The sequence below is a fragment of the Rhamphochromis sp. 'chilingali' genome (assembly GCF_963969265.1).
Source record: "Rhamphochromis sp. 'chilingali' genome assembly, chromosome: 8".
In the NCBI taxonomy this organism is placed as follows: Eukaryota; Metazoa; Chordata; class Actinopteri; order Cichliformes; family Cichlidae; genus Rhamphochromis; species Rhamphochromis sp. 'chilingali'.
This window is the reverse complement of record NC_137935.1, coordinates 17,576,384-17,603,871: the sequence shown is the minus strand read 5'-3', so window position 1 is coordinate 17,603,871 and position 27,488 is coordinate 17,576,384. Positions and strand designations below refer to the sequence as shown.

The 27,488-nt window shown below is 39.4% G+C and overlaps 1 protein-coding gene across 2 annotated transcripts; it reads right to left on the bottom strand.

Annotated features, from left to right (window-relative positions):
• Positions 1 to 54: 54 nt before the first annotated feature.
• ptgir (prostaglandin I2 receptor) lies at positions 55 to 27,488 on the bottom strand. 2 transcript variants are annotated; one of them, XM_080889303.1, is made up of 3 exons: positions 27,277 to 27,488; positions 26,048 to 27,082; positions 55 to 3,379 (listed from the first exon to the last, which is right to left on the bottom strand). In XM_080889303.1, exons 2-3 carry the CDS (start codon positions 26,876 to 26,878, stop codon positions 3,092 to 3,094), a joined length of 1,119 nt encoding a protein of 372 aa, XP_080745429.1. In that variant the 5' UTR covers positions 26,879 to 27,082; positions 27,277 to 27,488; the 3' UTR covers positions 55 to 3,091. The 2 variants fall into 2 exon arrangements, with proteins under 2 accessions (XP_080745429.1, XP_080745430.1); XM_080889304.1 differs by having other exon boundaries at positions 26,048 to 27,078.

Genomic DNA, 27,488 nt, shown 5'->3' with positions numbered 1-27,488 from the left:
CATGTCATGTCATGTTCTTCAAACATCGGGTCTCATAGAAGACAAACAGTGCAAGTAAGGATGTTCACTTTTGCTTTGTTTTTACATGGACAAAAGAGTTTTTGACAAGATTGTAACTGTAATGAGATTTTATTTTATATGAATGAAATGTTAATGATAGAATGAATGATATTCTTTCATTCAATTCAACAGATTTACAGCTTGATGATTAAACACTACATCCTCAAAGCAAAATGTGTGGGTGGTAATGTGTCTAACATCGAGACATGCATGACTGAGCATAAGTGAAATCAAAACGTGAATGTGGATTGAAGACAAAAATGTTTTGAAGAAAAAAAATCCCAATTTTTGTCGTACTCATACATTTGCAATTGCATAAACCAAACTTGCATAATCATTAAAACACACAGCTTTACAGCACAGGAATACAGTTACAGCTTTAAAGTTAAAAGTCTAATTCTCACAGTGCATTTTGCAGCAGCACGGAATTTTTAAAAGCAAAAAGCTCTTAAAATGACATTCACAATCATCATAGGTAGTTTAGAGATCCATGAAAAGGAGGAAGAAAAGGAGAATGCAATGTTCAAGCAATACAGTGACATTATGAACAGGACTCCCACAGGAATGAAACCCTCTCTGAAAAAGAAGTAACCCAACTCTCAGAGATGGTTTGGAATAGCAACAACTTATACTAATCCCTTTCGTTTCTCAACATAAAACATTATTATTAGACTTGCAAAAAAAGCAGGTTTACCTTTACATTACTGTTTTAATGCAAAAGTAAGTGGTAAAAGGAATAGGCCATTTTTACGACAATTTTTCCCTCCAACAGAGCACAATTATGAAAAGCTTCTACTGTACCAACATATATACATAAACATTTATGTATTACCTTTTCACATTCACTTAAACCTTATGGGTAAAGGTAGAGGATGTATTTTAGAAAACACACACATACAACCACAAACACATGAAACACAAAATAGTCAGTGTTATGAGTCAGGCGATCTTAACTCCTGAAGAAGTAAAAGCTTTACGTTTCTGAAATCCATTTTTTCAGTCACAGTGGTTTTGCTCTTGATACATATGTCTTGACAACGATGTGATTTTTTTTAAATGCAGAAAGGATATTTCAGGGGACTCTGATATAAACTGTAGAAGCATTTACACTTTCTTGGAGAAAAAGGACATTACACGTGTTTACAGATGTTATTGTTACTCCCATTCTGAGGGCTCCCCTCCGCAGGAAGTTGTTATGCTTGAGACAGACAGTCTATGTTTATCCTTCAGTCGAGATAAGGTGGTCTCTACTTTGTTGCCTACTGCTTCTTTATATGGAAGTAAATACAACGTGGGTGATGCCTGAGAAAGTCTCTGAAGCCACCAGCAGAGTCTGGTCAACACAATGCAGAGCAGAAAAATGTAGGCTTGACCCTTTGGGACCTTTCTGTAAAATTGAGAAAAATCTACTGACTTTTTGGTCTAGTGCCAACCTGTGTTTGAGATTTTTGGTCTTAAATAAAAATACACTATATAGACAAAAAAACCAAAATAGGCTTCATCTGTTAATCTTCAAATTCAGGTGCTTTCTATTCCATTGCCACAAGTTTACAAAATCAATCACCTAGCCATGAAGACTGCCTTTGAAAACACTTGTGAGAAAGCAGGTTGTCCTAAAGAGCTCACTGAATTCAAGTAAAGGTACTGTAATAGGACACCATCACTGCAGCAATTAAGTTTGTAGAACTCTTCCCTCTTGAGTGATCTTACTGCAAGTGGAAACATTAAATAACCGCAACAACTCAGTCATGAAGAAGCAGGCCACGTAAAGGTACCGAGCGAGGTCGGTAATTCTCTGTAACTCTCTGCTGACTCAGTAACTTCAGAGTTAACATCAGCATGAGAACAGTGCCCGGGGAGCTTCATGGTATGTGTTTCCATTCCTGAGCAGCTCCTTTAGGTGGCCCAGTACTTGTGTCCATATCAAGTGCTTTGGTTTTTGACCAAATTTGGGTTCTTCACTGGATACACTCATGCTCGTTCATAATAACCACTGACACATTAGTAATTAGCATTGCTAACACTGGATCTGCTATACATTAGCATATGTTGCACATACAACAAACATTGACATCATTAGCATTCAGCTTGGATCACCCCTATATGGAAAATAAATTTCCAGCCCCATTGTCTCCATTAGTAAATGTTTCCTAATATACAGAAAGTTCTATGAGACTTATATATCACACTGTGATTTAGTTCTATATTTATTCTTATGCATAATAAATTTTACTTGATTAAATTTTAATTCATATGTTTTTTAATTCATGTTTCATGACACACAAATACATTTTCAATACATAAGTTGTAGTATGAGACACACAAGTCTTTCAAGACATACAAAATACAAACATTTCCTGTAAGTTAATTTAATTTCCATATGGGGATATCCATGGTGGCAGACTTGTTAATGCTATTCTGGGTTATGGGCAGTGGACAGTTCAATAATAATCGTGTATATCTGTTACACACATATGTCATCCAAATAAACCGTGTAAGCAGGCACGTTGCGTGAGCTGAATCTCATGTCATCCATGCTTTAGACACAGATAATGCATTAACAGACTTACTGACTTACTGTGCCTTAAAGAAAGGGCCGACTGATCGAGATTCAAACAACAACAACTATACATTCATACATTTCCATACAGCTTTCCTCAACTGCATATATTCAGATTTTACAGTATGTCATCCTTGGGCCTGACATGACTGTAAGTGTTCCTTAGTCCCAAGTCACAGTGCTGTTTTAATGGCACAACTCCCCTTGCAATGTTGAAATAACTTCTGTCCATTAGTGGAAAGTTAACAGTTAGTGCAGTCATTTTTTCCAAAGTTAAGGGAGAAATTTCAACGGCAGCGCGTAGATTTAAATTGTGACAGTCTTGTCTTTGTGCCTTCAAATACTAGGTGCAGGAATTTTGGATTCATACATTCATTTCATTTTAGAGTTTTCCTTAAATGTTTTTTTTCCATATAGAAACGTCCTCCAGCCTCCAGGCCATCACCTTGCACTGCCATGGGTTTTTGTGGGTCATCGAGGTAAATTGGAATACATGTTGGTTGGTGGAACTGACGTGTCTGGTGGGTTGCGTTGTATGACATTGTCAAGGGGTAAAGACAGAGCGCAGTGTGCTGTCGTCTTTACGGCTCCTTTACTGAAGCGGAAGCTCAGCAGAGAGCAAAGGTGGCGAAACACGGACTTGCGGCAGATGATAAAGACCCAAGGATCAACGATGGGGTTGACCGCATAGAATCTGAAAGCTGTCAGGTTCTCTTTGTCACCGCAAAATGGATGGATCGCATTGATAAAGCCTGCAATCTGTAAAGAAAAGACAGAGAGAGCGTCAAGGTCAGATGCAATTCCTGTGATTTCCAGTTTACAAGTGTAAATGTTTCTGTACCGTCTCTTCTACAAGGCCAAGGTCAACAGTTAGAGAGACAATTTTTGTAGAATTGTAAATTAAACAATCAAGATGTGTTTGAAGTGCAAAATTTCAACTTAATTAAAATAAAAATCTGTCTATTTTATATACAGCTCTGCATTCTCAGAAGTTCAAAATTAATGAGACAATCAAAGCAGTTTTATGGCCAGGTAAGACCTGTTCCCTTCAAAGTACTGAATATGTATGTCATAGCTGTTCACTGTTAGTGTAAGTGCGGGAGGTCATCATTAGGCTGACAAAAAATTTTACACTGATCTGCTCACCAACACCAAAAGACCTGAAAGACCACAGAAGACAACTGAAGTGTGTGATGACAGAATTATTTCCAAGGTTAAGAAAAACAACTTCATAGCATCTAACTGAGCCAAGAAATCTCTTGAGGAGGCAGATGTATCATTGTCAAACTTTATTATAAAGAGAGCCTTCATGAATGGAAATACAGAGAGTTTACAACAAGGTGCAAACCACTGGTTACACCAGCCGACACAGTTCTCTAAAATAATCTTTGAACGGATGAAACCAAGATGAGCTTGTACCAGAATGATGAAGACAAAGGTATGGAGAAGAAGACAAACAGTAATAAGTTATTAAACGGTAACAATGTATTTTTAAAAACATTAATACAAATTTTTGAGAGGAAACTTCTTGACAGCGGAAAGTTTTTGGCACACGATTAAAGATATTAAAGAATAAACGTTGTCTCAACTGGATGGAGACCATTCGAAGCTTCCTCCAGCAAATAGAGCAGAGTCGTCGGCACTTTGTTGCTAAAGCCAGATGAAAACTCAACTGCGTGTTCAGCATCAGTGTCAAAGGAGATGGCAGTTCATCTTGCTGTGCAAGGCTTTAACAAATGTCAGCATCATCACACTCTGTGTAAGCGCATCTTTAAGTTTCAAATGTACAAAGTGTTCCGAAAACAGACCCACATAAGGCAGCATGTTAAAACCACATCTTTTTCCTGTATCGACCTTTATGGTATGACAGACTGGAGAAAAGCAGGCCAGACAACAGCAGCAGCTGGCTGCCTACAAAGCCAGGGCAGAGAGAGAAGCAGCAGCTGGCAAAGCATCTTTGTCACCTCACTCCCATTCTCTATCAACAATTCTCCATTTCCTCCACGAAATATCCAACAAACATTCTCCTAATTAATGGCTTCTGCTGATTGACTGATTTTCTACATCGGTGTAAATGTTTCCATGTTGCTAGGGACTGGACTGAAAACTAATAAGCAAGAAACATGAGAGAGGCCTGAGGGAGAGTCCAGACCCAGTGCAGGGACCAGTCACAAGCATGACTGCATGCTTCGCACACTTATCAGCTGGCTAAAATCAACCAAACATGATATTTCACCTAAAGATGTCTGGGTATGCCGATGACAAACAATTTTAAAAAAAAGACAGAGAATAAGAGAAGAGGCACACCCAAAATAACAGCACTTATCATGTGATTTTACTGAAAGGGGTTGAGCTCAACGGTATAACAACATCAAAATCCTGGAAGAGAGCCGTCATCCTGCATGTGTCAGTAGCAGTTACAGTTGAGCGTGGAATGAAATACTCTCCAGATGTTTTTGACTTTTTAGGAAGTAATCATGCAATTTTAAGTTGTCTAAAATTTCTTGAATTGCACAACTGATGCTGGCAGATTCTAGCGGATTTCACAGGCTTAATAAATGGCAGATAAGACACGGAGGGATTTTACGAAAACACATCTGAGCTAGTGTGTCCTCAACTTCCTTTCACACAACACGTTTCCTTTTTTGCAGGCGTAGACTGCAAAATTTCACAATTTACCTGCTGCCACCACTTTATTAGTAAGTTTCTCTCCTCCTTGTTACTACATTAGTAGCAACTGGTAGTAAAATAAAAAATAAAAAAATTCCAGCTTTAGTAAAAACCAGTAGCTTCCGAGATGGATTTGGAACTCAATAAAATTATCAATGTCGACTGTGTGTAAATGAAATGCCAGCAAACTTGAAAAATAGTCACCCAAAGTATGTAAGCAGGAAGTCACTGCAGCATCAAGAGCGGTAATAAAACTTTGAAAAATTGGGGAGCGGTTATTTAATAAACTCATCTGGAAGTATTCAGAGAGTTTTGAATGTTTGTTTTGTTAGTTGAAAATTAATTTTTTTTAATTCATCACTGCGTGAAGCGGCTGTTAACTGCTTTGTGATTGCCAGCGTAGATCACGTACATTACTAGTCTTAAAATTGGCTTTTGTTGCCTAGGCATCAAAGGTTACACTGATATACACGCTGAAAAATGGAAGATTACTGAATTCAAACTGTTTATTTGAATTTAGTAAACTCAAGATTTATGTATCGTGTGTGCGTGTGGAAAAGGGCCCGAGTGTACAGATGTCAGCACAATTTGGTGGCAGATACATTTTAAAAGCTCTGGAGAATCATAGAGAAAGATGTTCGTAGGAACGATAAAGGAAATATAACAACACCTTTAACTATTTTGGCTTCTGACCTAGGAAAAGGTCTCATGCTGGCAATAATTTCTTATTTGATTTAATGTTTCAAACAAAAATGAATCTTGGCATTAAACACACTAACAAACACAATGACAAATGCTTCTTGTGCTCAATGCAAAGTTATGGTACCCTTAATTCATCACGCGGCGCTGCCAGAAACATTTCAAACAGACTCGTGTGCTCTGCTACCTTCCTCGCTATTGTTGTCTCACGCCACATTACCACCCTCGCTCATGCTTCTGCTCCCTACATGCCACCCTGCCTCTTATGGTGCTCTCGGCAGGCTTTAAGCCCCGCAGAGACAAACACAAATCACGAGCCGTCCACTCAAAGCACTACAGGCTGTGGGGCCAAAACTGATGACATGTCAGGCTCTCCTTAAACAGGAGCATATTAATGGATCTGTCTGTGCTTAAAGAGCAGGCCAGACATAGAGGGAAAGCATCATGGGGGATTATTTAGGAGAACAGAGAACCAGGGAGCTGCAGGGAAGGCGTGATGAAGACATATAATGTATTATATATGTACCGTATATAAATCTAGCCAACAAAGTGCCGTACATGTGCAGTTGCATTCACCTATCACCACCCACAGCCTTGCAAATTGTAATGACAAATACTGAATGAAACAGAACCTCGTCTCTTTTGTAGCCATGGAGATATTTATCTTTTAACCAAATACTCTTTTAAAGCAGGTAAAGAAATCGATGGATTTTAAACATTTCACAATTATACGCAGAAAGCTTTGGAGGGCACTGTTACCAGACAAGTACCAGACTATTATTATTATATTTCAGCTGATGGTTTCACATCCAGCCTATTTTACTTTGATATTTCAAGAGCCCTCGGACTTCTCAGTATGGTTTTACCTTGCCTGCATGCAGCTTTCTCAATCCTCAGTTCCTTCCCTCACCACCTCTCCTCAAGTCTTAATCCTACCCAGCAGAGATGCAAAGAGAGTGGAGCCAAGGCAACAGGCATATAACAAAATGAGGTATTTTTGCTTAGATGCTTAGACAATCTGAATGAATGAAGAGACTCCTTTATTTACAGACCCCCGCCCCACCAATGCCATGGTTTGTATGTTCCAGCCGTGTCACGCACGTTAGCAGAGGATGCAACACCTGTGCACCCTCGAATAAAACTCGTCCGACAAGCCTCCTCTCTCCTCTCTGCCAGATGCATTTTAGGAATTGAGACATCCTTCAGCATGGCATATTTAGATTGATTTCTGGGTCATGGTAGTGATGAAAGACAGAGGAGATGAGGAGGCACGTGGCATCATTTGCTCTGGTCTGACCAGAGATGCAGTTATCCTTTATTTAGGCCACCCGTATTTTGTTTTGGAGATTTTGCTTTTGTTTTATTTTGCTCAAATTGTTTTTTATGGATCTCGCTTCTTTGTTCTGACAGTCTTCATGTACCTGGATCCAGGCCATCTGTTGTAAATAAGGCATGTAAGACACACATAGGTTGCATGTAAGATGGTTGATGATGGCTGCTTCATTCAGGAAACAGACCACATAATGGATTTCTACACTCTACAACCCATTACTGCCTATCGTGTTGTCCTAGTGGACTCCCCTAACTCTGTCTTCCTGATCCTGTTTCACTGCAGATTATTCTGAAACTTTAGATCAGACAGTGCAGAGAAAACGGGGCTTTTAGAAATCATTTACAGATCGATTACAGTCTCTGAAGGAATTAAGATTTTTGGAAAATATGCGTAATTACTTACTTATTCCTAGAGTAAGAAGAGAAGCTCAATATCAATCTCATTGGTGCCTGTTAAACCTGCAATATTTGTTTTGTTTTGTTTTAGTTGGAGAAAATTAACTATTAATACAAAACTGACATCGTATGTGCAGCTTCTTACATGTTTGTATTCAATATTTGTGCTTCTTTAACTTCTACAGAAAACAGCTGCTTCTTTAGTTACCTAATGCACCCCAGTGTTTGCCCCCCGGCTGCTTGCTTTTCAGGAAATGGAAAGCGTGTTGTGTAGTGTGAAGTCGCTCAGAGTGTTTCCGTTAAAAAAACACAGCCTGTGTCAGTAACACTGATCATAGCTTGAGCTAGATCTGCACGAATCTAAAGCTATGACTCCCACAATTTACAATACACGAACTCATTTGATCTGTTTTTAATACAAAAGCACTGATTTTAACAGGTTTAAGTATGGAAGTAGCTTAATGTGTACTGATGTTTGCCACAAACATTATTGTTTAACAAATTTCTGCACTTACAGTTTTGTGTTATCATCATTTCAGAGGACGTCACACTTACAGTCATTTCATGGAATCTACTCACTATTTGCCGAATCCTAACATTTGATCTGAACCTGACCTTAAAAGTAAAAGCCTTTCACCGTAGCCATCCCCTTCAAGGGTAAGCTAGCAGTAACACAACACGTGTGACCTTATTGCCTCAGGTTGATTCATTCACTTACATTTTGCTCTGAAGTGATTCAGCGATGCTCACACTGATGATATTCTGTTTCCTTCAGCTTCATAACTTGCTTACAGCTGTTAGCCTTTACAAGCAATAGTGAGTCATTTGCAGACTTTTTGGTTCACTTCATTTAAGTCTTTAAGAGAAATCTAACACACCCATCCTCCATGGAATAAATTTATAGGCTTGAGCTTGATTAACGCTCTCGTCTTGCTTTTTTGGAAACAAATGAATCATTTTGGGTTGTAGAGTTGGCAACAGCACGAGAGCACAATTTACCAAAGGTGCGTGAAACTTTGCTGTATTTCTGTTCTTTGGCCAAAAGGTTGCATTAGTGCAGCGACAAAGATTCCTCGGAGGGGGCTCTCTGCACCGGGGCTGTGATCGACCGTGGCTGCCCAATTTTACTCTTTAAGTGTGTGTGTGTGTGTGTGTGTGTGTGTGTGTGTATGTAGCCATATGGAAAAGAAATAGTAAAAACTTATATGTGATTACTCATGAAAGTGGCCACTTTCTCATTACTTTCATACATTGTTTTAGTAAGTATACAAAACATACAAGTTTCATTATATAATTTTTCAAGGGATCTTATATCTGTTTTCACTCTTATATGCTTTTCATACAAGTTTCACACAAGACAGATACAAACTTTATAAGATTTATATATATCTTTTCCATATGGGTATCCATGATCGTTTATGTTAATGAGAGTGTGGGGAGTGAGTTGGAGGGCGGGGTGGGATTGGCTGCTTTTAACCATGTAAAGCACTTTGTGCTACATCTTTGTATGAAAAGTGCTTTATAAATAAAGATTGATTGATTGATTGATTGAAAGGTAATCGTACAAAGATTTATAACCATGGCATAGCATGGAGGCATCTGATTCATTCAGCACTTTAAATGAGGTGAATCATAAAAACTACTAACTACGCACAGATGAGCCATGACAGAAAAATGAACGGCCTTTTTATTGTGCAACTCCCTTTAGTGGTGTTTTTCCATGCCTAACATACAACACTGGGAGAAGGGCTTCTGGGTCCTGTGGGATGCACAGCAAGGACTCTGTGTTCCTTGAACTGTTCTTGGCCAGTTTGTTTAGTATAGCTTGCATGTACGCCCTGTCCTGGTAGGGAAAGGGGGGCACATGTGCATGTAAGGTGCCATTAACACAGGATACACTTGGTTTGGGTGGCACATGTTAAAATAACGTCCATATAAACGCCAGGACCGTACTATGTTTCGCTTCACCTTTCAGTGTTTTCTTTCTTTATATTGTGGCTGAACTGTGTACATATTCGTGGCTTTATTTTTGAAAGTAATCTTTTACTTTTAGTGACATTTTTCCACATGCAGTAAATTGGTGGAAATGTGAGTTCACCCAAGTGTTTTTTCCCCTGTTTAGTTTTCCGAGTTGTCACTTCTCTTCAACTTCACACATCAACGAACCTTATCCCTGTTTTCTGCCCGTGTGTATTTATCAAAAGATTCATTCAAAACATGACAGCAGATTTATTTTCTCGTAACTCCGCTGGAAGGTCAGCGAAAGGTTCACCACAGCACATTAAAGTTCATTGATCCATTGATCATTGGAGATTATAGGATTTCCACTAACAGCTATGCAGGAGTGTTTTCTGTGTTATTTCTCCTGAACGCCTTAAACAGAGCAGCACGAGGCTTAGTGACATAAAGGCTGTCTGAGGATGCTTATCTCTGAGGATGATTATCTCCTGAGATCCTGAAGTTGTTTTGTTTTTGTAGTTGGTGAATTATTCAGTGTGGCACTATAATGCAAGGGTAGACAGGTTTTTTTGTTGCGTGTTTTCTGACATTTGAGGTTAAGGAGAACGTACAGAGAGGAAAAATGAGTGGGTGTTTCCTGCCGACACCGTCTGCAGGATATACATCTCTCGTGCATGTACAACGGCTCAATGGTAACATTTGTTTTCCTTACTGACTTTTTCACAGAAAACACATCCCAGTCTTTGGAGATTATTATTAAGCTGTTCATTTCCATGAAAGACATTTCCAGAAGACAAAAAACTATATGCTGCAATAAGTGACGGTAGTATAGTCAGTCTATATTGATATAATCAGACATGCTTCATCAGGGGAATTACACTGTCTACACTTACGGTCCATTAGTGAGCTTCCTCTCTAAGATGTGCCCAACACTACAGTGAACTACTGCACCTGAAAACATTCAACCTTTTATGATCATCATCTATAAATGACTTCTGAGAATAACGGACTCTCTGAACACTCACACATCAATTCAACTGTCTGCAAAGACCACAGGGCAAAGTAATATTACATTTAACATGCATGCCTTGGTATCACAAAAAAATGATTCCTGTTTTAAATAGTACACAATGTCTTATACATTACATGCTTTCTAAGTTCGTGGAAAACTCATAAAAGTTTTAAGACAAACCTTTATAATCTCTTTAGAATTCAGGGCCAAATAAAGCTGTCACTCTGAACTCTCTCACAATTAAATCCTGTCTCGGGAGCAGGATGTGCCAAATGTGTAGGAGTTGTCGTTTGCTTAACAACTGACAAAAAGAGGCTGGTGTCAGAACTACACTTCTCAAACTCCCCAAAAGAGGAAGTGGAAGTAACCGTGAAACCATAAAACCCCACTTTTCAAACTGGACAGTGTAAAATATGAGGCACAGTGTTTTAGCTGGGCAAATTACAAAACCTTGAGAGTGTTACAACAGAAGAAGCTGTAGACCGACACTTCCTCTTCATTGGAGATAAAAATGCTCATTTTCTCTGCTGTATCTGATGCTGCTGTGGTCTAAAGAGCTTGGAAAGAAAAGCGCCTGGACTTCTTTAAGTTTCTTGAAACTTAAAGAAGTCCAGACGCTTTTCTTTCCTTAGACTACGGTGACCTGGATGACTGAGAACCTTCACAGACATGATGCTACTGTGCTTTCGTGTATTGTTGACAGGGTCATATATGCCCTTTGAAAACAGCAGGAGTGTATCTTTTGAAATAACTTCAAATCGAACAGAATTGCTCACAGTAAAGTGTAACTGTTGTTGACTGAGGCTGTGTTTAATGTCACTAGTGCAGCCAGATGAATTTAATCCTGGTTGCGACATTCTTTCACAGAGAGCCATCTGGACGTCATCCATGTAAATTAACCGCATATAACCGAGGACTATGAACTAAATCCCTTGTTGCTGTTAGCAGTGAAAAACATCCACTGGAACTAATTTGCTGTTGCTTTAAAACATCAGTCCCAAGGGCGTAGATTTGGCATGGTCGGAAGGTACGTGTCCCCACCAATAATTTGATCTATTCGAGTAAAGAAAAACAAACCCGATAGAAAGAAAAAACGATGTGTCAGCGTCTCATTCACCCAGCGGAGCAGAAAGAGTTCAATTACGTCCTCTACTGGAGTCCTACGTCATGTGACAAATATGGCCAATGTGATTGGCTGAGCCTTTCAGGGAGCTCTGTTTAGTTTTAGCAGTAGTGATGTGCGATACCACTGATTTCCTTTCCGATCCGATACCAAGTAAAATTCAGGGTGGTATCGGCGATACTGATCCGATACCGATACTCTGTACAAAAACTTAATGTTTCATTGCATTTCATAATACAATATATAATTGTATTATGTAATTGTAATAATAACATAACCATATTGCTTCATAATGATTAGAGGACATCAGACAACTTGTTTTTATTGCTTAATAATGCAGAATAATCATATATTAAAAAAAAAAACGGACGTTGTGCGCTATTTGAGCATGTTGCCTGCCTGCAGCACTCTGCGAGAGACGTCTTTCTCGCCCTAGCAGCACCTGTCCCCGTCCTCCTCTTCAGTTCGCCTCAACATAAGCTCATCATATTCTGTGATGTGATTTACTCCGAGGTGTTTGACGATGTCAGTGGTGTTGCCACAACACCCCACTGTCTTGCCACATATACCACAAACCGCGTCTGGGCTGTTTGTGGAGGTAAAATGCATCCACACATGACTCTGTTTGCGCTCAGCCATTGTTGTGAGTGTGCACGCCAGGGGCTGCGACACATTTATACAGCCGTATTTCGCATATGACTATGAAAGGCGTAAGAGGAAGTAGTTCCTTCAAAATTAGAAGATCCAAATGATATAGTTTCTTTCCACTGCATTCATTTTAATGGAAAAACTACAAATTTACCCCAGAGTACTAAAATATCGATATTATAATATGAGAATCGATTCTAGAACAAAAATTGCTGGTATCGGAAGAATCGATATTTCAGTATCGATCCGCACACCACTATTTAGCAGCGGCAAACCTGCGCTGCGAGGAGGAGAGGAAGACGCCAACAAAGAGGAAGAACCTGGATGTAAGAAAGTGTTTTTCAAAGAAACCTGTAAGTCACTTAAAGTCAAGTTCACTCATAAAATGTGTCCGTCACAATCACGTTACAGGCTATGCTAGGCTTTGGCCCACATCAGTCTAAAACTGTATGTACCCATTAATAACGTGTTTTGGAAACTAACTGCACAACATGCAGCACTATTAGTTCTCTCAGTCTCAGAGCAGCATTTCTAATTTTGATTGAAACTGTCAGAGAAAACAGCAGCCTCGAGCAGCCAGGATATTAGATTACAGAGGCTGTTAGAATTATATGTCTAACGTTAAAATGTTGGTGACACAATAATTTCATCCTAACGGCACTGACATATTCATAGGGTTAATTTTTGAGACAAAATGTCATGAGGTAGTCATGATTTTACAAATATTCCACCTTGTAGTGCAGTTTGCACAAATTGTTTTAAAAATGCACTCACCCTACAAACATTACTGATGAGTCAAGATCTGCACAAAGTGACAGAAACACTGAAGCAGCTTCACATTGTATTCTTATTGTCATGTATGTCCTATTTGTCAGGTGACAGAAGAACCAACATAAAGCTCAGAGAGTAATGGTGACACAAGGTCACAGGTGAAGTTGGATGATGACTTGTTGGTTCATTGCTGTATTTGAAGCACATGTGTGACTGCATGTATGTGGAATGTCTCACTGTTATTCATCAGGTGACAGAGGCAGCTCTGCCATGTTGTAGCTCGGACAGAGGTGAAGAGGCGAGGTCACAGGTGACTGACTGATGATTTGGTGCTGTAGATTAACTAGTATTTATTATCATGACAATTGTTAGGCTGCTGATGTAAATTGATTCATTAGTGTATGTTTGACAAAGAATCTGAATTGACATGTCTCACTTTTTAAATGGCACAAATCAATGTGTTATTTTATCAGGTGGCAATATGTCCTAGTGCAGTCAGAGGGGAAGAGCCAGGGCCAAAGGTGAGGCACATCAAAATAATAATTTTAATCTGAGGATAAAACGCAGGTACTGAGGCTGAAAGAAGCTTCAGTGCTCTCAGAAGACTAAAAAGATGGCTAAGGTCAACAAGGACTCGAATGAGATTAAACAATACTGCTGTATGTCCACCAGGAGAGACTGGACAGTATAGATGTAAAACAAACATGCCAGCAGTTTATCTCAGTTAACGAGAGGAGCAGGCATGTGTTTGGCTGCTTCACATAGCGGACATTGAGTTGTTGTGTGGGACACCAGTAGTCCATGTCTGTTGCTGTAACAGTAGTTCGTGTTTAGAATAAAACATCCCAGCTCACTGATCTGATCGGGGCAATAGTGCCTAAAATGTTGCACAATTTTGCTGAGAGATCTTTTACTTTGTGGTGATCTTAGACGAGTAGTTTATGGACAAAAACCACCAGGTCATTCAGTGTGCCTTAGTGCCAAAGTATAACAGATGTTGGTGTACTATAACTGAACTAATGTTGTTAAGTCCTTAAAGTCATATTCATTTATTGTCATGACTGTATTTGAAGCTGTTTTTATTTTTGTATGATACCTGATTTATATGGAATATGGCTGAAGTAAACTAAAGCCTAAAATACTTAGTCAGTGATTTGTTTAATAGTAATTTAACATTATATAATTCACATATAAAACTATGAATTGTGATTGTAAATGGTTTAAAAGCATGTATAATAGCATATGTAGGCAAGTGTGTTCCTCCTTTTATCAAGAAGCAGAGACAAAAAGGAAAAAAGAGTTCGGTCCCCACCAAGGCCAAAACCAAATCTACGCCCTTGATCAGTCCTATTTTTTTGTTTGATTTATTGATCTTCCATCCCTGTTATGGCATTATATTAACTCTGGTGATGTGATGATATGTGACATGGTCACGTAGTCAAAGGGTGACACAACCAGCTGGGGTGGAGGTAGCCGGTGAGCGCTCTATGTTTTAAGCACTTTGTAGCTGATAAAGCCACGATTCAGACGACCTTTCAAAAAACAGAATTATTTTATTGCTTGTCATCCCAAACTAACTTTCATATAGTTATGAATCTATACAGCAGTAAAATAAAAACAGGAGGTTATGATTAGCACACTGTTTCCACCCACAGCAGGTGACAGGTGATTTCCTCACTTTACTGCAATGCCAATAAAGTCTGTTCAGCTGACAACTGTTGCTTTTGTGTTGACTATATTTATTAGACGAACATCACTGGAAGCGACTGTGTGTTTTTATCACTTTCGCACAAGGTAAAGTCGACCTTTTTTAACTGAGCTCATTTTGATCCAGCTCATCACCTTTATTGCACAACAGTGACAGGAGAGTGAAAGTAAAATATGCATTTTTTACATTTAAATTAGTTTGTTTCCAAAAACTTTCAACGTTCTGAAGACGCAACCATAAACGAAAGAATACATTACTTACATTAAGCCTGTCTTTTGAGCTACCATATTATAATTCTGTAAATCGTAGACCTACTTTCTCGCCCTATATTTTGGATATTTTTTAGCACTACTAAATGAATGGATGCTGTCCACAACGAGGAGCGCGTGACATACAAAGAAGAATTCCAGGTCTTAACACGCACAGCAGGCCTTTATTTTGGGCTTTTCCAAACTGGTTCTAACAGCAAACCAAAGCCAAATAAATCCCTCACCGTCTTTAGTTGTTATATTTTTGGGATTAGCTTCATTATTATAGTAAAAACACTGCATTATAAACCTCATTAAAATAAAAGCGCAGCATATTAGCAACAATATTGCAACATTATTCTGGTTAAACACAGCCAAGAGAGTTACACCTGCATCGCTATGTGGTTTTCACCCCCTGTATGGTGCAGTTTTAAAGGTTATCAAAGCGGTTTGCATAATTCATTTATCCTGCTAATGCGAGCTCCAAATAACCACAAAGCACTTCCTTTATGAAGTCTGTAAGTGACTATTGCTAAGTGCTGTGTTTGAATGTTTATTTGGATCTTTGATTAAATTTATAACTGGCATCCTGATCAGAACAGCTGTGATTCAGCATGATTCCTTGTCATTGTCCATCTCTTAGTTTTTCCCACTGAGCTGCTGGGACCAAGAATCTACGTGCCAGGCTGTGTGCTGGGTGTGTGTCAGCTGGGGATCAGCAGCATAGCAGCATCAAAGGAAACCTCTCAAACAGAAGATAATAACAAGGATTGAAGTCTGGATTACGGCACTATCGAAGCACACAGAACAGACTCTAACGCAAAGCTAACTGTTACACAATTGCGAGACAGATTAACCAAATGAGACATAATGTACACAAAGAGTGAGAAGTGAAGCCAGCTAGTTGATTCCTTATGTTTTCAGTCTTTATTCCCAGATAACAGGCTCGCGCTCGCACACACACACACACACACACACACACACACACACACACACACACACACACACACACACACACACACACACACACACACATGTTATTCATTAACTATCGCTTAATAGCTGTTGAATAAAAGTTTTGAATGATTCTGTTTCGGTTTCTAGTTCTGTTCTGTGTAGAAGAAACATGACAGGAAGAAGAAAGTTAGATATTTTATATCACAGCTTTTTAAACTACATGCATTCATTTCAGTTTGAGTGTTACAGAAAAAAAAACCACAATTAAAAAAGTACCTCGCCATGTCACTTGTGCACAATTTTTATCAACAGCAACTTGTCTGTAATTTAAAAAAAAACAGTTCCTCTACTTAGGAAGTTAAGTCTCATTTCCATCAGTGAGGGTCACACATCTAAAACTATACAAATACACCCTATGTGGACTGGCTATTTGCCGACATGATGTATTTTTAGGATTTTGCAGGACTCTCTGGGAGAAGATGAGAGCAGAGGAAACTTCCCATCATATTCTCAAGTTCGCTGCAGAAGTAAACATTAGCCAGGGTGCAGTGACCCCCAAAATTTCAAACCACCAACTCGTCACTACTGTCTGGTTGCAATTATGTTGTTTCGTTTGTTTAGTCCCTGTTGTCTACATACTCTGTCTTAGATGTGTTTGAAGGCAGAAGTTAATCCACGCACAGCTGAAATGCATTTTGGAAAGAATCATAAAGAGGATTCATTGATGTGTCCCCCCCACCCCTCATCCATCAGTTCCACCCACAAACATTTTTTTAATTTATTGATATCCTAGATCAATGACTTCATTGTAATTCTATAACTTTATGAGATGTGTGGAAAGTACAGATGCTGACGTATCCTGTCTCCGTGTTGAATAGTTAGAACAATGCTCTGATTTCATTAATAGAAGAAGAAACCTTCAGCCGCTCCTTTGTGATAAGGTACCACTACAGCAGGTTAACATGTTTGGGTTAGCAGAGCTCTGCACCAGTTTCTCCAGCTGGAAGCAAACCAGCAAGCTTCCACATGTTGCGCAAACATGTTAACCACTGCACTACTGAGCCAGCAGTTTCTGTAACAGGAAATTTGTATTACATTTTTCACTGTGACACTAGCAAAATTATTTTGCTTTCTCATGGAGATTTTCTTTTCTCTTTAAAAGACTTCAAAAGACTTCCTCATGACCCAAGCTGAGGGCACACCTGAGCACATAAAATACACACATTAATAGGATTTACTGAGATGAGAAAGGTCTTTACAAGAAATATCAGTAACCTGGTTAGTCATACATGATTCTTACTCAGCTGGACGATTAAATTAAAAGCAGGTTATGTGAGAGTCAGTCACAGTTGTAGACTGTTGACCGAACTGTTAACAGTTTTTACAGTTCACAAAGTTTTTTTCTTCCTTCCTCTTTTGGGGCCCCTCCAGCAGGCAGCGTGGCCAACTCAGGGATCACCCGAAGCAGTCATTTAGTTGGCCACGCTAAAAACCAGCCTCGCTATGATGATGGTTTTTAACTGCAGCAAGGGTTTCACCACATTATTGAACTCGAGTGTCAACTGCTTCCCTTTTCAAGTGTCCTTCAGCACATCAACAGATGCTCTGCCTATTCTGCCATTGTTATCGTCTGTTTGATATGAGGGTGTTGTATTTCACTGCTGTGCCATTGTGCCAGGTCGCTTATCTCCTAATGCTGCAAACAAGGCGGAGTATAAAACAAGAATCCTATTGTTCTCTGGAGCTGCTAACATAAGGAGACTAGACTTAGCTGTGTTTACTTAAGCTAATTATCAATTGTAAAACACAGATAAGTGGTTGTGTTTTGATAAGTGGATATGAAAATGGATTTCAGAATCAGAATCAGAATACTTTATTGATCCCTGGGGGAAATTATTGAATTTGAATTAACTCTGGATGCCAGGGCGGAGATTTGTGTCTCCACCTGCATATAAAACCAGGGGTTTTTGCTTGTTAGGTGAACGTGTAAACCACTACACTGTGGAGCCATTATGAAAAAGTCACACCTCTGTTTTTCAAATCAAAAATACATTTTTAATTACACAATGTATGCCTGGGGGAAATGTGATTACTGTATGTACCAACATATCATTTTATATCATTTGTTCTATATAAACTTTTTCCTCGTCTTGTGACTTTCCTCACAATCTGAAGCGACTACACAAGCCCTAAGGTTGAGAAACTCTAAACTTGGGTGTGGAGCACATTTCACACAACAGCGTGTGAACAATGACACTGTTGACAGAAAGGCAAATAACTGTGCACACACGTGGCAAAAAAAAAAAAAAGCTACCCAACTACCAAGAGCTCTCAAAGTGAATGTATATGCAGCAAATGGCTAACTGAAAAAAGGGGTGCTGGTACTTTCTCTTGTATGCACACAGGCACACCAAAGCATGACACCTTGCATCTGTTTGGACCAAATGCCTATGTTCCCGATAGGGATTGGCAAGTGAAAAAGAACTGAATCCTTCCTAGAGTTGCTGATCTTTTGCTTTAATTGTCAAGGCCTCAGCCACATAGGTTTAGTGACCATGCACAGTAAGATCAGTAGGAAGAAAATTTATCAACAAATGTATATGCAATACTAACAGCCTAAACACATATAGAATCATACAGTGGATCACTGGTTCCTCTACAAGACATTTTACTGTATCTACCATAAATAATAGCAAATAATTCTTGCTGGGTAATCCAGCTGTGAGTGCAACTGGTTGCCTGCCTCTCTGTATTGGCCTTGGTTAGACTGACCTGTCCAGGGTGTACTCCCACTTCTCGCCCTGTGGTAGGTGGGATAGACTCCAGCTGTATTACCATCAATTATCTTTAAAAAAATTCTGCAGAATTAAGGGGCCTGTAACCTCAAGCATTAGCCAGAGTGCAGCGGTAGTGTGAAACTGTTACATTTCATAATGTCTTGTCCTTCCAGTTTTACCACTGAAGTATTCAATATGTAACTGCAGAGAAATGTGTGGTAGACAATCTGGCTGGAAGTAGAGAGATCATTCAAAGGACAGAGAAAAAAAAGTGCCATATACAGGAAATAAATGACGCGCAAAAGCGCAACAATCACTGTTTTGACGTTTAGATTTGAGACAAAAAATGACTTGTATAGAAGAGTCTCTCATAGCCACAAATCCACAGTGAATTATCAGCCAGACTCAAGACAGCTGTTTTCAGCACAAAAGAAGATCCTCTGAGAGTCACCTAGCCTGCACCAAACAGCAGACCAAAAATGTCAGAAACTAGATGGTAAACAGAACATATAGCAGCTAAAGGAACAGATTTATTTTTACTTCAGGAGTTGGTCATGGGGATACAACTGAGGGACGCATTCAGAAACACAACATTAAATAAGTGCTTAGGCTGCTTCACACTTGTTGGATGTGCAAATAAGCAGCTATAGTTATGGCTCACATTCTCAGAGTTGAAAGTCACAAAAAAGACTGTTAAAAAAGTATCTACTAAAGGTATTCATTAACAGTGCCAAAGCATTTCGAGCTCAATCAAGCATGCAGAGTACAGGACAAGGTTCAGTTAAGCACATAATCATCATCAGTCACAAACAATTTTTCATTCGGGGAACCAAAAACACATGAACAGATGATGACTGCTGCAGCTGCCCCCATCTGCTCCACATCTGTCTTTAGCCTCTTCCATTCATTCTATTCCTCAGCCATTAAAGACCTCTTCCACAGCTGCTCACCTCCTATTGTACTGGAGCCCAAAGCCATGTTCTCCAGCTCCCACACTTAACTGGCACATCAAAAGGTTTCTTCAGGAGATTCGTTGGCATCATATGTTGTCCGATTTCAGAAAGAGTTCAAAGGTAAGGCAAACAGGATAAAACTACAGGTAGTACAAAGAAAAGCAAGATCAACAAGCCTGCAGCCATCTGACTACTGAAATACAAATAAATGCGTGCACATGCATGCGCATTTGTAATGTGCACAAAATAAATGCTTATTTTATAGCAATTATTGTTTTTATTGAGTTACTTTTGAGTATGTTATGTATGTTAAAAATAAAACTGTTTGTGTAGAAATAGAAACAAACATTGATTAAATTGTTTTACATATTTTTTGTGAACGAATTACTTGATTGATCAGGCAATATGTGCTTAATTTTTAAGTTTTTATTTTATTTTATTGGTGCCCTTTTTTTCTTGTGGGTGGTTAAACTTTAACAATGTTTCCATTCTGTAATCAGAAAAAGCCTGTACAACATAGAGCGTGTTTACCAGCAGCAAAAAGAAGATGCCCCAGTGCCCACTTTTACAAAAGCAATCCAAAGTAATTAATTACACATTTTACTCTGATGAAGCAATTACAATTACTTGACTCAATATAGTTTCAACAAGACAACTAATAATCTCTCAAGGAAACTCCCCAACACTGTATAGATGTTTGCATGTGTGTATCTGCTTATAGGCACAAAGGAAAGGAATCCTCTTTGTTCTTTTCACAAAGTCAGCTGCTGATTGCAAAGCATCATCTTTCCTTTTAGAGACAACACTAAACCTCACAACAGGGTTAAAATACCACAGAAACAAAAAAGGTTCTTATTTTCAACTCTGTCATAGCATAAGTACTTTTACACATGTAAGTACGACGCCCATGCTGCGTGGACTGTGCTTCTAACAACAACCTAAACACATGCAAAGGTAATGGTATCCTATGCTAATGTCACACAGAGTGCTTTCCATTCTAGTTTATGCTTCCTCCTGTCCTCGCTCCTACGTGGTGTGGAAACAGTTTTCCCATAGAGAAGATGGGGAGCGAGAAGGGTCGTGCAGGAGGTTTTAACAAGAAAACACAAGTGCATTGCTTATAGAGGTGGCACAGTGGTTAGCCCGGTTGCCTCACAGCAAGAACGACCTGAGTTCAAGTCTGCCATCTATTTTTTCTATGTGGGGTTTGCATGTTCACCTGGTGTTTGTGTGAGATCTTTCTGGATGCTTAGCTCTTGTTCTTTCTCCAGCTAGTCGCTCAAGTTGGTAGTTTAGTAGAATTAAAGAATTCAACTGAGATTCCCAACTTTTGGTTTAATTTTAGACAACCTCTGGAAGGCATTTTAACTTCAATCTTCTGGATCTGTCTGGATTTGGGAAATTCCCCTCTTCATCCACACTAATTTTCTCAATCTGGATCCAGTTGGATGCAAATAGGAGTGGCCCTGAAAAAAACACCAAAAGCCTGTTATTCTGCATATTTTCAATGGCATTCAGGCTTTGGCTATGACTGGGCATGTTAATGCATGTAAGAACTCCAGGCGGTTTGGAAACTATTGTTATAATATTTAGTTGTACGCTTGTTTAAGTCCTGCAGGGGAACAACGAACATGCATCTAAATGTTCTTGAACTAAAAGCAGAATATCCTGTGAAATTTGTCTTCATAACATTTTGTTAACTAATACCTCAATCTTTCTTAAATCTATGACCTGACAAATAGTTTACCAATGAAATTTTTGTGTCTTTTAACAGAAGAACTGTGTGCTGCATACTGTTCCACATAGCATTTTGAAAACTTCACTCTGTGTGATTTCTCTTGTCCAGGCCTGTCAAACAATCCAGATTTATGAAGCGCTGTGATGATTCTTGGAGGAATGATGCCCTGTAAATGTGTTAAAGCTGCCTGCTGTTCATCATCTTCCCAGCAATCAGCCCTCTTGCCCAGTTAGCTCACAGCTATTGGAAGCAAGTTGATATTTCCATTTTTCTTTTTTTCAAATCACAGAACAAACTGTGCTCCTGTCAGATTTGTATATCACTAGCCCCAGCAGAGTGAAAGAGAGACAGGGTTCAACAGGAGTTATATGAAGTCCAAAGACTTAACATTAAAGTAATTGAGGCGCTTAAATCAACGGTAACATGACGTATCTACTGTGAGAAGAATCAAAAAGAAAAAGGTTCATTTTTTAAACAAAATAAAAATGGAAATTTTATTTTTATTTGCTATTTCACTGCTACTGCCACTAAGCAGTGTTTAATCTTTGGTCTACATTTGACAAATGTGCAAAGGAGATGCCAAACTTTATACTGCGGCTGTGGGCGACTAGTCGACTAGATGTTTAAACGTTGCTTGTCTTGATGGTCCGTACTAGAGATAATATTTGGGTAAAAGTATTATTCTCTGTGAATGGAAGATGTACACAAGCACGGGGGAAAGTAAACAAACGATAGCAGCGCTGTTTTGCAGTACTCAGATATTAAAAAATGAGCAGCTTATACGTCGGCTTTGTCAGAATAAACTGGAATCTAACCACGCAGCCAAAGCAATGTGTAACCGCATAATGATGCTAGCAGAAACCGAGGTTCTTGCTGCTAGCACTGTTAAAGCTCGCCAAACACTGTAATTTAATCATTGTGTGTGCTAATCTGATACACGACGCACATTTCAGCTACATTTAAAACATGTTTGGTTATCAAGAAACTTGACTCATATTTCATGGAGCTCATTGGACAATGGTTAACTTTGTCCATTGAAAGTGTGCTCATTGTAAATGTTTTCTGATGCTTTTCCTTCTTTTAGACTAGCAAATTATTTTGGATCCCTACGTCATATATCAGAACGCTGATGGTTTGAAAACGATTAAAACAAATAACTTTATTATTTAAATAACTGAAAAGAAGGAAACAACATTCACAGGGTGACATTTACTGTCATTCAATTTCCAACTTCCCAGCCTCTAGCCTTCCACCTTACTTAGACGGCCGTATGGTGGGTAAAACTACTCAGAAGATCAATGACTGAAGAATTAGTATGACCTCATTCGAGCTGTTATTTATTTTTTTAGATACAAATAATATTTTCAAAAGCGGCTAGCTGGAATTTATCATGGATTTTTTTTGCACTCCCTAACCACACACACAGGAATCAATACAGATCTGATGATTGAGATGGGCATATGGCATCTGCCCTAATGGAAACCTTTTATGAATAAGTTAAAACATTAGTGATTAAATCGAGCCCATGCTGCTGCTGATACAGTTGCTCACTTAAAAAAACCCCTAAAAACCAGGAAAAACCAAAAGCCTGCCATTTGTTTTTCATTATTCACAAATGGGATAATTGGGAAAATTTCTAGCGAAAACAACTTTATTGAGCCAGGTATTGACCAGATGGGTCGCTTCAGGAGTTCCCATAGTGACACTATGAAGGGCATCGATTTGTAGACTGAAGGAAACAGCTTTTAAAATAGAGATTACAATAGGTTAAATACTCACATGATTCTTATTGAGCTGTCAATTAATGCTTATAAACTTCAATGGCAGTATGCAACAGTCATTTTACTGTTAATTCAGCAGTATCAACTTGCATAATCCTGAGAGAATGCTTTAAAACCTTTCCAGCAGCAGGAGATGATTTTTGTTTTTCATAGCTGTATTTTTAAACATTTTACAACCAACAGAGAGCATACTGGCAATAAATTTGACAATAAATCTGTAACAATGTGTCAGTGTCTGCCTGAGATTAGCTCTAATTGGATAACTGAACCTAATAGTTTCCAGCTGTCTGCATCAATTGCACGGTATTAAAAGTGTGAGTGGGAGGTAATAGATAACATTAAGATCAGGGTCATAGTTTGACAAACTTGCTAAATAATGCTTATGCGAGCCAGGCAACAGTAAACTAGACATACATTGCCTTTCCTTCTTTGTCTCATAGATCGTGTTTTACCACCTCTCTGTCTGCAACACTAATAGTTAATCTTGCCGTACTCAGAACCAGACCTCAGAAAAATGCAGAGAAAACACCGCTTCATTTATTAGTGTCCAAAAGCCATTCAGCGGATGCAAGATTGTGAAATGTGATCTGTAAATACAAAGTCCACACACATTATTTATACCTGTGAGCCAAAGACCATTGAAAATAATGAATGTGTCGTGATACGATAAATATTGATATTCCCTGCCAAACTTAAATTTAAAAATGTAAGTGTTCATTTTCCAGTGCCTGCTTTTCATCTCACCTACATCAACCCAAGTGGAGTGCAGAGCCACAGAAGAAAACCCAATTCTTTAAAGTATATTCAGTTCCTCAAAAGTGATCTGAGACAACAAACACTAACCGGAAACACATGCTCAATGTTTTTATTTCTTCTTTTTTCTTTTTGCACATTGTTGTTGTAGAAGTGCAAGATTTAATGACCAAATGAAGACCGTATACCTCTTAAGTGAAGCAGAGAAATTGAGAATAAAAATTACACTTGAACTCTACATTGTTTTCATTGCAATGAACAGATTCAGACTTCTCTGCCCACATCTGCTGTGCCTCAGGCAAACCGACCATTATTAATCATGAGCCTACATCTGTCTGGAAGCTCTGACACGACAATCAAAACCACAATGTGAACAACCATACATGCACACACGTCTGCTGAGACGCTGCTGCAACATTGTCTTTCATCATATACACAACGGATATCAAGCTCATAATTTAAGCACGTTGATAGCAAAACTTAACGTTAGGCTAAATTTGACTTTTTCGAAAACAAAGCTCAATTACAGAAATACATAGGAAAGCTCAAAAGTAAAACAATTTTCTATTTTTAACTTTGAAACTGAAACACAAACTGTCTGCATGACTTCTTAAAAGGAGGACCGTGTGCTTGCAAGCGGTGAAGTTGGAGTTTCCTGGAATCTTACTCAGAGTGTGAACGAGTATGTATCGTCATCCCTGTCACTCTTAACCATAACTCAGGGCAAGTACAATCACATGGACCCTAGGTTAGTCAAAGCTTTAGGGCAAATGTTACCACAAACCACCACGAAGCAGATGGTGAGTAGACGGTGAATAGCACAAGCGTGACAAAATGCATTTTCAGCTTCCTGTAAACTAATTTATCATGAAACCGTCTGTTTAAGAATTTAAAAAAGGCTAATATACATATGACAGCACATGAATGCCTTTATAACACGATTCACACATCCTCTGTGAAAGGCAGGGCCGGACCAGTCTGCCAGGGTTGTCAGGTTGTAGGCACACTCCTCTTAAACAGAGGCAGATACCGAGCTGTGAAGAAAAATGCATAACACAAACACACAAGCAGCGACAGTGTGCTTTGTGTGGCAAAGGCTGCCATTAGGGACACACCTTTCATTAGCAAAGCACAACCGTTAAGGAGACTTCAACAGGGCAGACAAACACATACCACAACTTACAAAAACATCAACCGTCGCCATGCCACCAACAGCTTGCTATGTCCATAATAATTACAGAAGGGGGGAAAGGAATTCACTTTATTAGATGCACACAAAGTTAGGAAACCCTGAGGCTAAAATGACCTTACTCCTGTAAACTTTGCCTGCCACCAAACAGCACCTACTGAGCACCTACCACCTACCAACACTGAGGTGCCAAAATCTCCAGTTCCTTAAATTGGCACTTGAGGATCAAAAAGTGAGTCCAACCTCAGACTACAATGCAGAATGCCTGGACTTTTGCAGACATAAGCACTTCACCCTCTTGGCTGAATGTTTTCACTTCCTGCACCAAAAAAGGAACAAAGCAAAGACCACAACGCTAAAATTGAGCCTTAAAAAGCACTCACCAATGCATGAAGTCAGGTGGCTCCATCCATCTTATTTACAGATTACATCAGACTTATCTATCATCGCTGCAGATTGTGCACAAAAACATCCACTACAGGCCAGTAATGATGATAACAATAACTAAACCTTCTTTAACTTTCCCCTTTTTGTCTGTAAACTGCTGTAACCTCTTTTCATTTCACTGGGGAGCTGTGGTCATGTTTCAGCAAACTGCATAAAAGCAATCAGTGTGTCACCTCTCCTTCAAATGTGACTGTGTAGTAAAACTAAAAGGAAAAACAACATAATATCAGTAGCTTGCACAGAGGGAAGGTCAAATATAGACTCACAGTGAGAGGCAGTGAGCAGACCACAAAGATGACAGTGATGAGCGCCAGCAGCACCAGGTGATCCATCTCCTCTTCTCCCTGGCCAAACCAGGCCAGGCTCAGCCTCCTCTTTCTGCCCGTTGACCCGACCGAGCCACGGCGCAGTTTATGGCTCTTGTGCATCTTGCAAAGGGTGATAATCACGGAACCGTTGCACACGAACACTGCAAAGATCAGCAGTGCCGTGAGGGAGGAGTAGGACAGAGAGAAAGCCAAAACCAAGTTGGCCTGTTCATCCTCAGTCGCATCCATGTCAATGAAGCACCATGTCCCAGGGCAGTACTGCCTGAATTTACCATAACTAACGAACGGCAGTAGGCAGAAGGCCACAGAAAATAGGTAGATAAAGAGAAGGGTAAATTTAGCAAAGTTGCGGCGGATGTGTACAGAGTAGAAGTAAGGGTGGCTGATGGCCAGGCAGCGTTCCACAGCCATGGCGCACAGGATGAGCGTGGGTGCAAGGCCGAAGAAACTCATGGCAAAGCCGAAGAGGTTACACAGTCCTTTACCGCCCAGGTCTGTAAGGGACATATTACGGGCATAACAGATGAATACAGGTGGGCTTAGAAGGGAGGTGCCCAGAAGATCTGTGAGAGCCAGGCCGGTTACCAAGATGCAGAACACAGAGGACCTGGAGCGATGCTCCTTCTGATGCACTCCCAGGATAAACAGAGCCAGGAGGTTTCCGACAACACCAAGCAGAAACATGATGATACTTGTGGCCGGTTTGCCATCACGGCCCACAATGCAGGTATGGTTACATGGTTCATTTGAAACAATGCTATTGTTCATCTTGTTGAGAAGAAAATAATAACCCCCTCAGTGTGGAATTAATAAGGAATTCCCAGACATCAATAGAAGATCTTGTCCTCTTGACAGCAACATTTGGCAAGACGTAAGACAGAGGAGACGTGTGGTGAGACTCATAATCCTGTTTTGAATCAAAATATCAGAAGCCTCCTCTGGTTGTTTCTTGTAGACAGTTTTCAAATCTTTCTGTGGACCAAAAACAAACAAAGAAAACAACGAATACATATCTTTAGTTCTCATAAACATAAAGCTATAATCTATGGGAAACCCTAACCACGTTTTCACAAAATACAAAACAGCCACACTTTTCTGATTCTTCTTACGTCATCACATTGAAACGCTTAAAATATATCAAATTTTACTAAGAAATACTGACTCACCTTTTACTGGATCTGACAGAAAGCCCCCAACACATAAAAAGTACTTGAAAGTTATTTCTTCCCCTTTCGGTAAATCATTAAAGGTAGCACGAGTCTGCTCTGGTGTGCTGGGTTTAAATGTACCGCTGCTGGAAGTGTCGGAAAAACAGAATGAATCCACGGACGGAGAGGAGGACTGCTGGCGCGGCGCTTCTCCTTCAAACTTTATCTCT

Coding starts and splice junctions, on each gene's coding strand:
- ptgir (XM_080889303.1), bottom strand. CDS start 26,878: ATGAACAATAGCATTGTTTCAAATGAACCATGTAACCATACCTGCATT. Junction 3,380..26,047: donor TCTGCTCACTGCCTCTCACT/GTGAGTCTATAT, acceptor TTTTCTTTACAG/ATTGCAGGCTTTATCAATGC.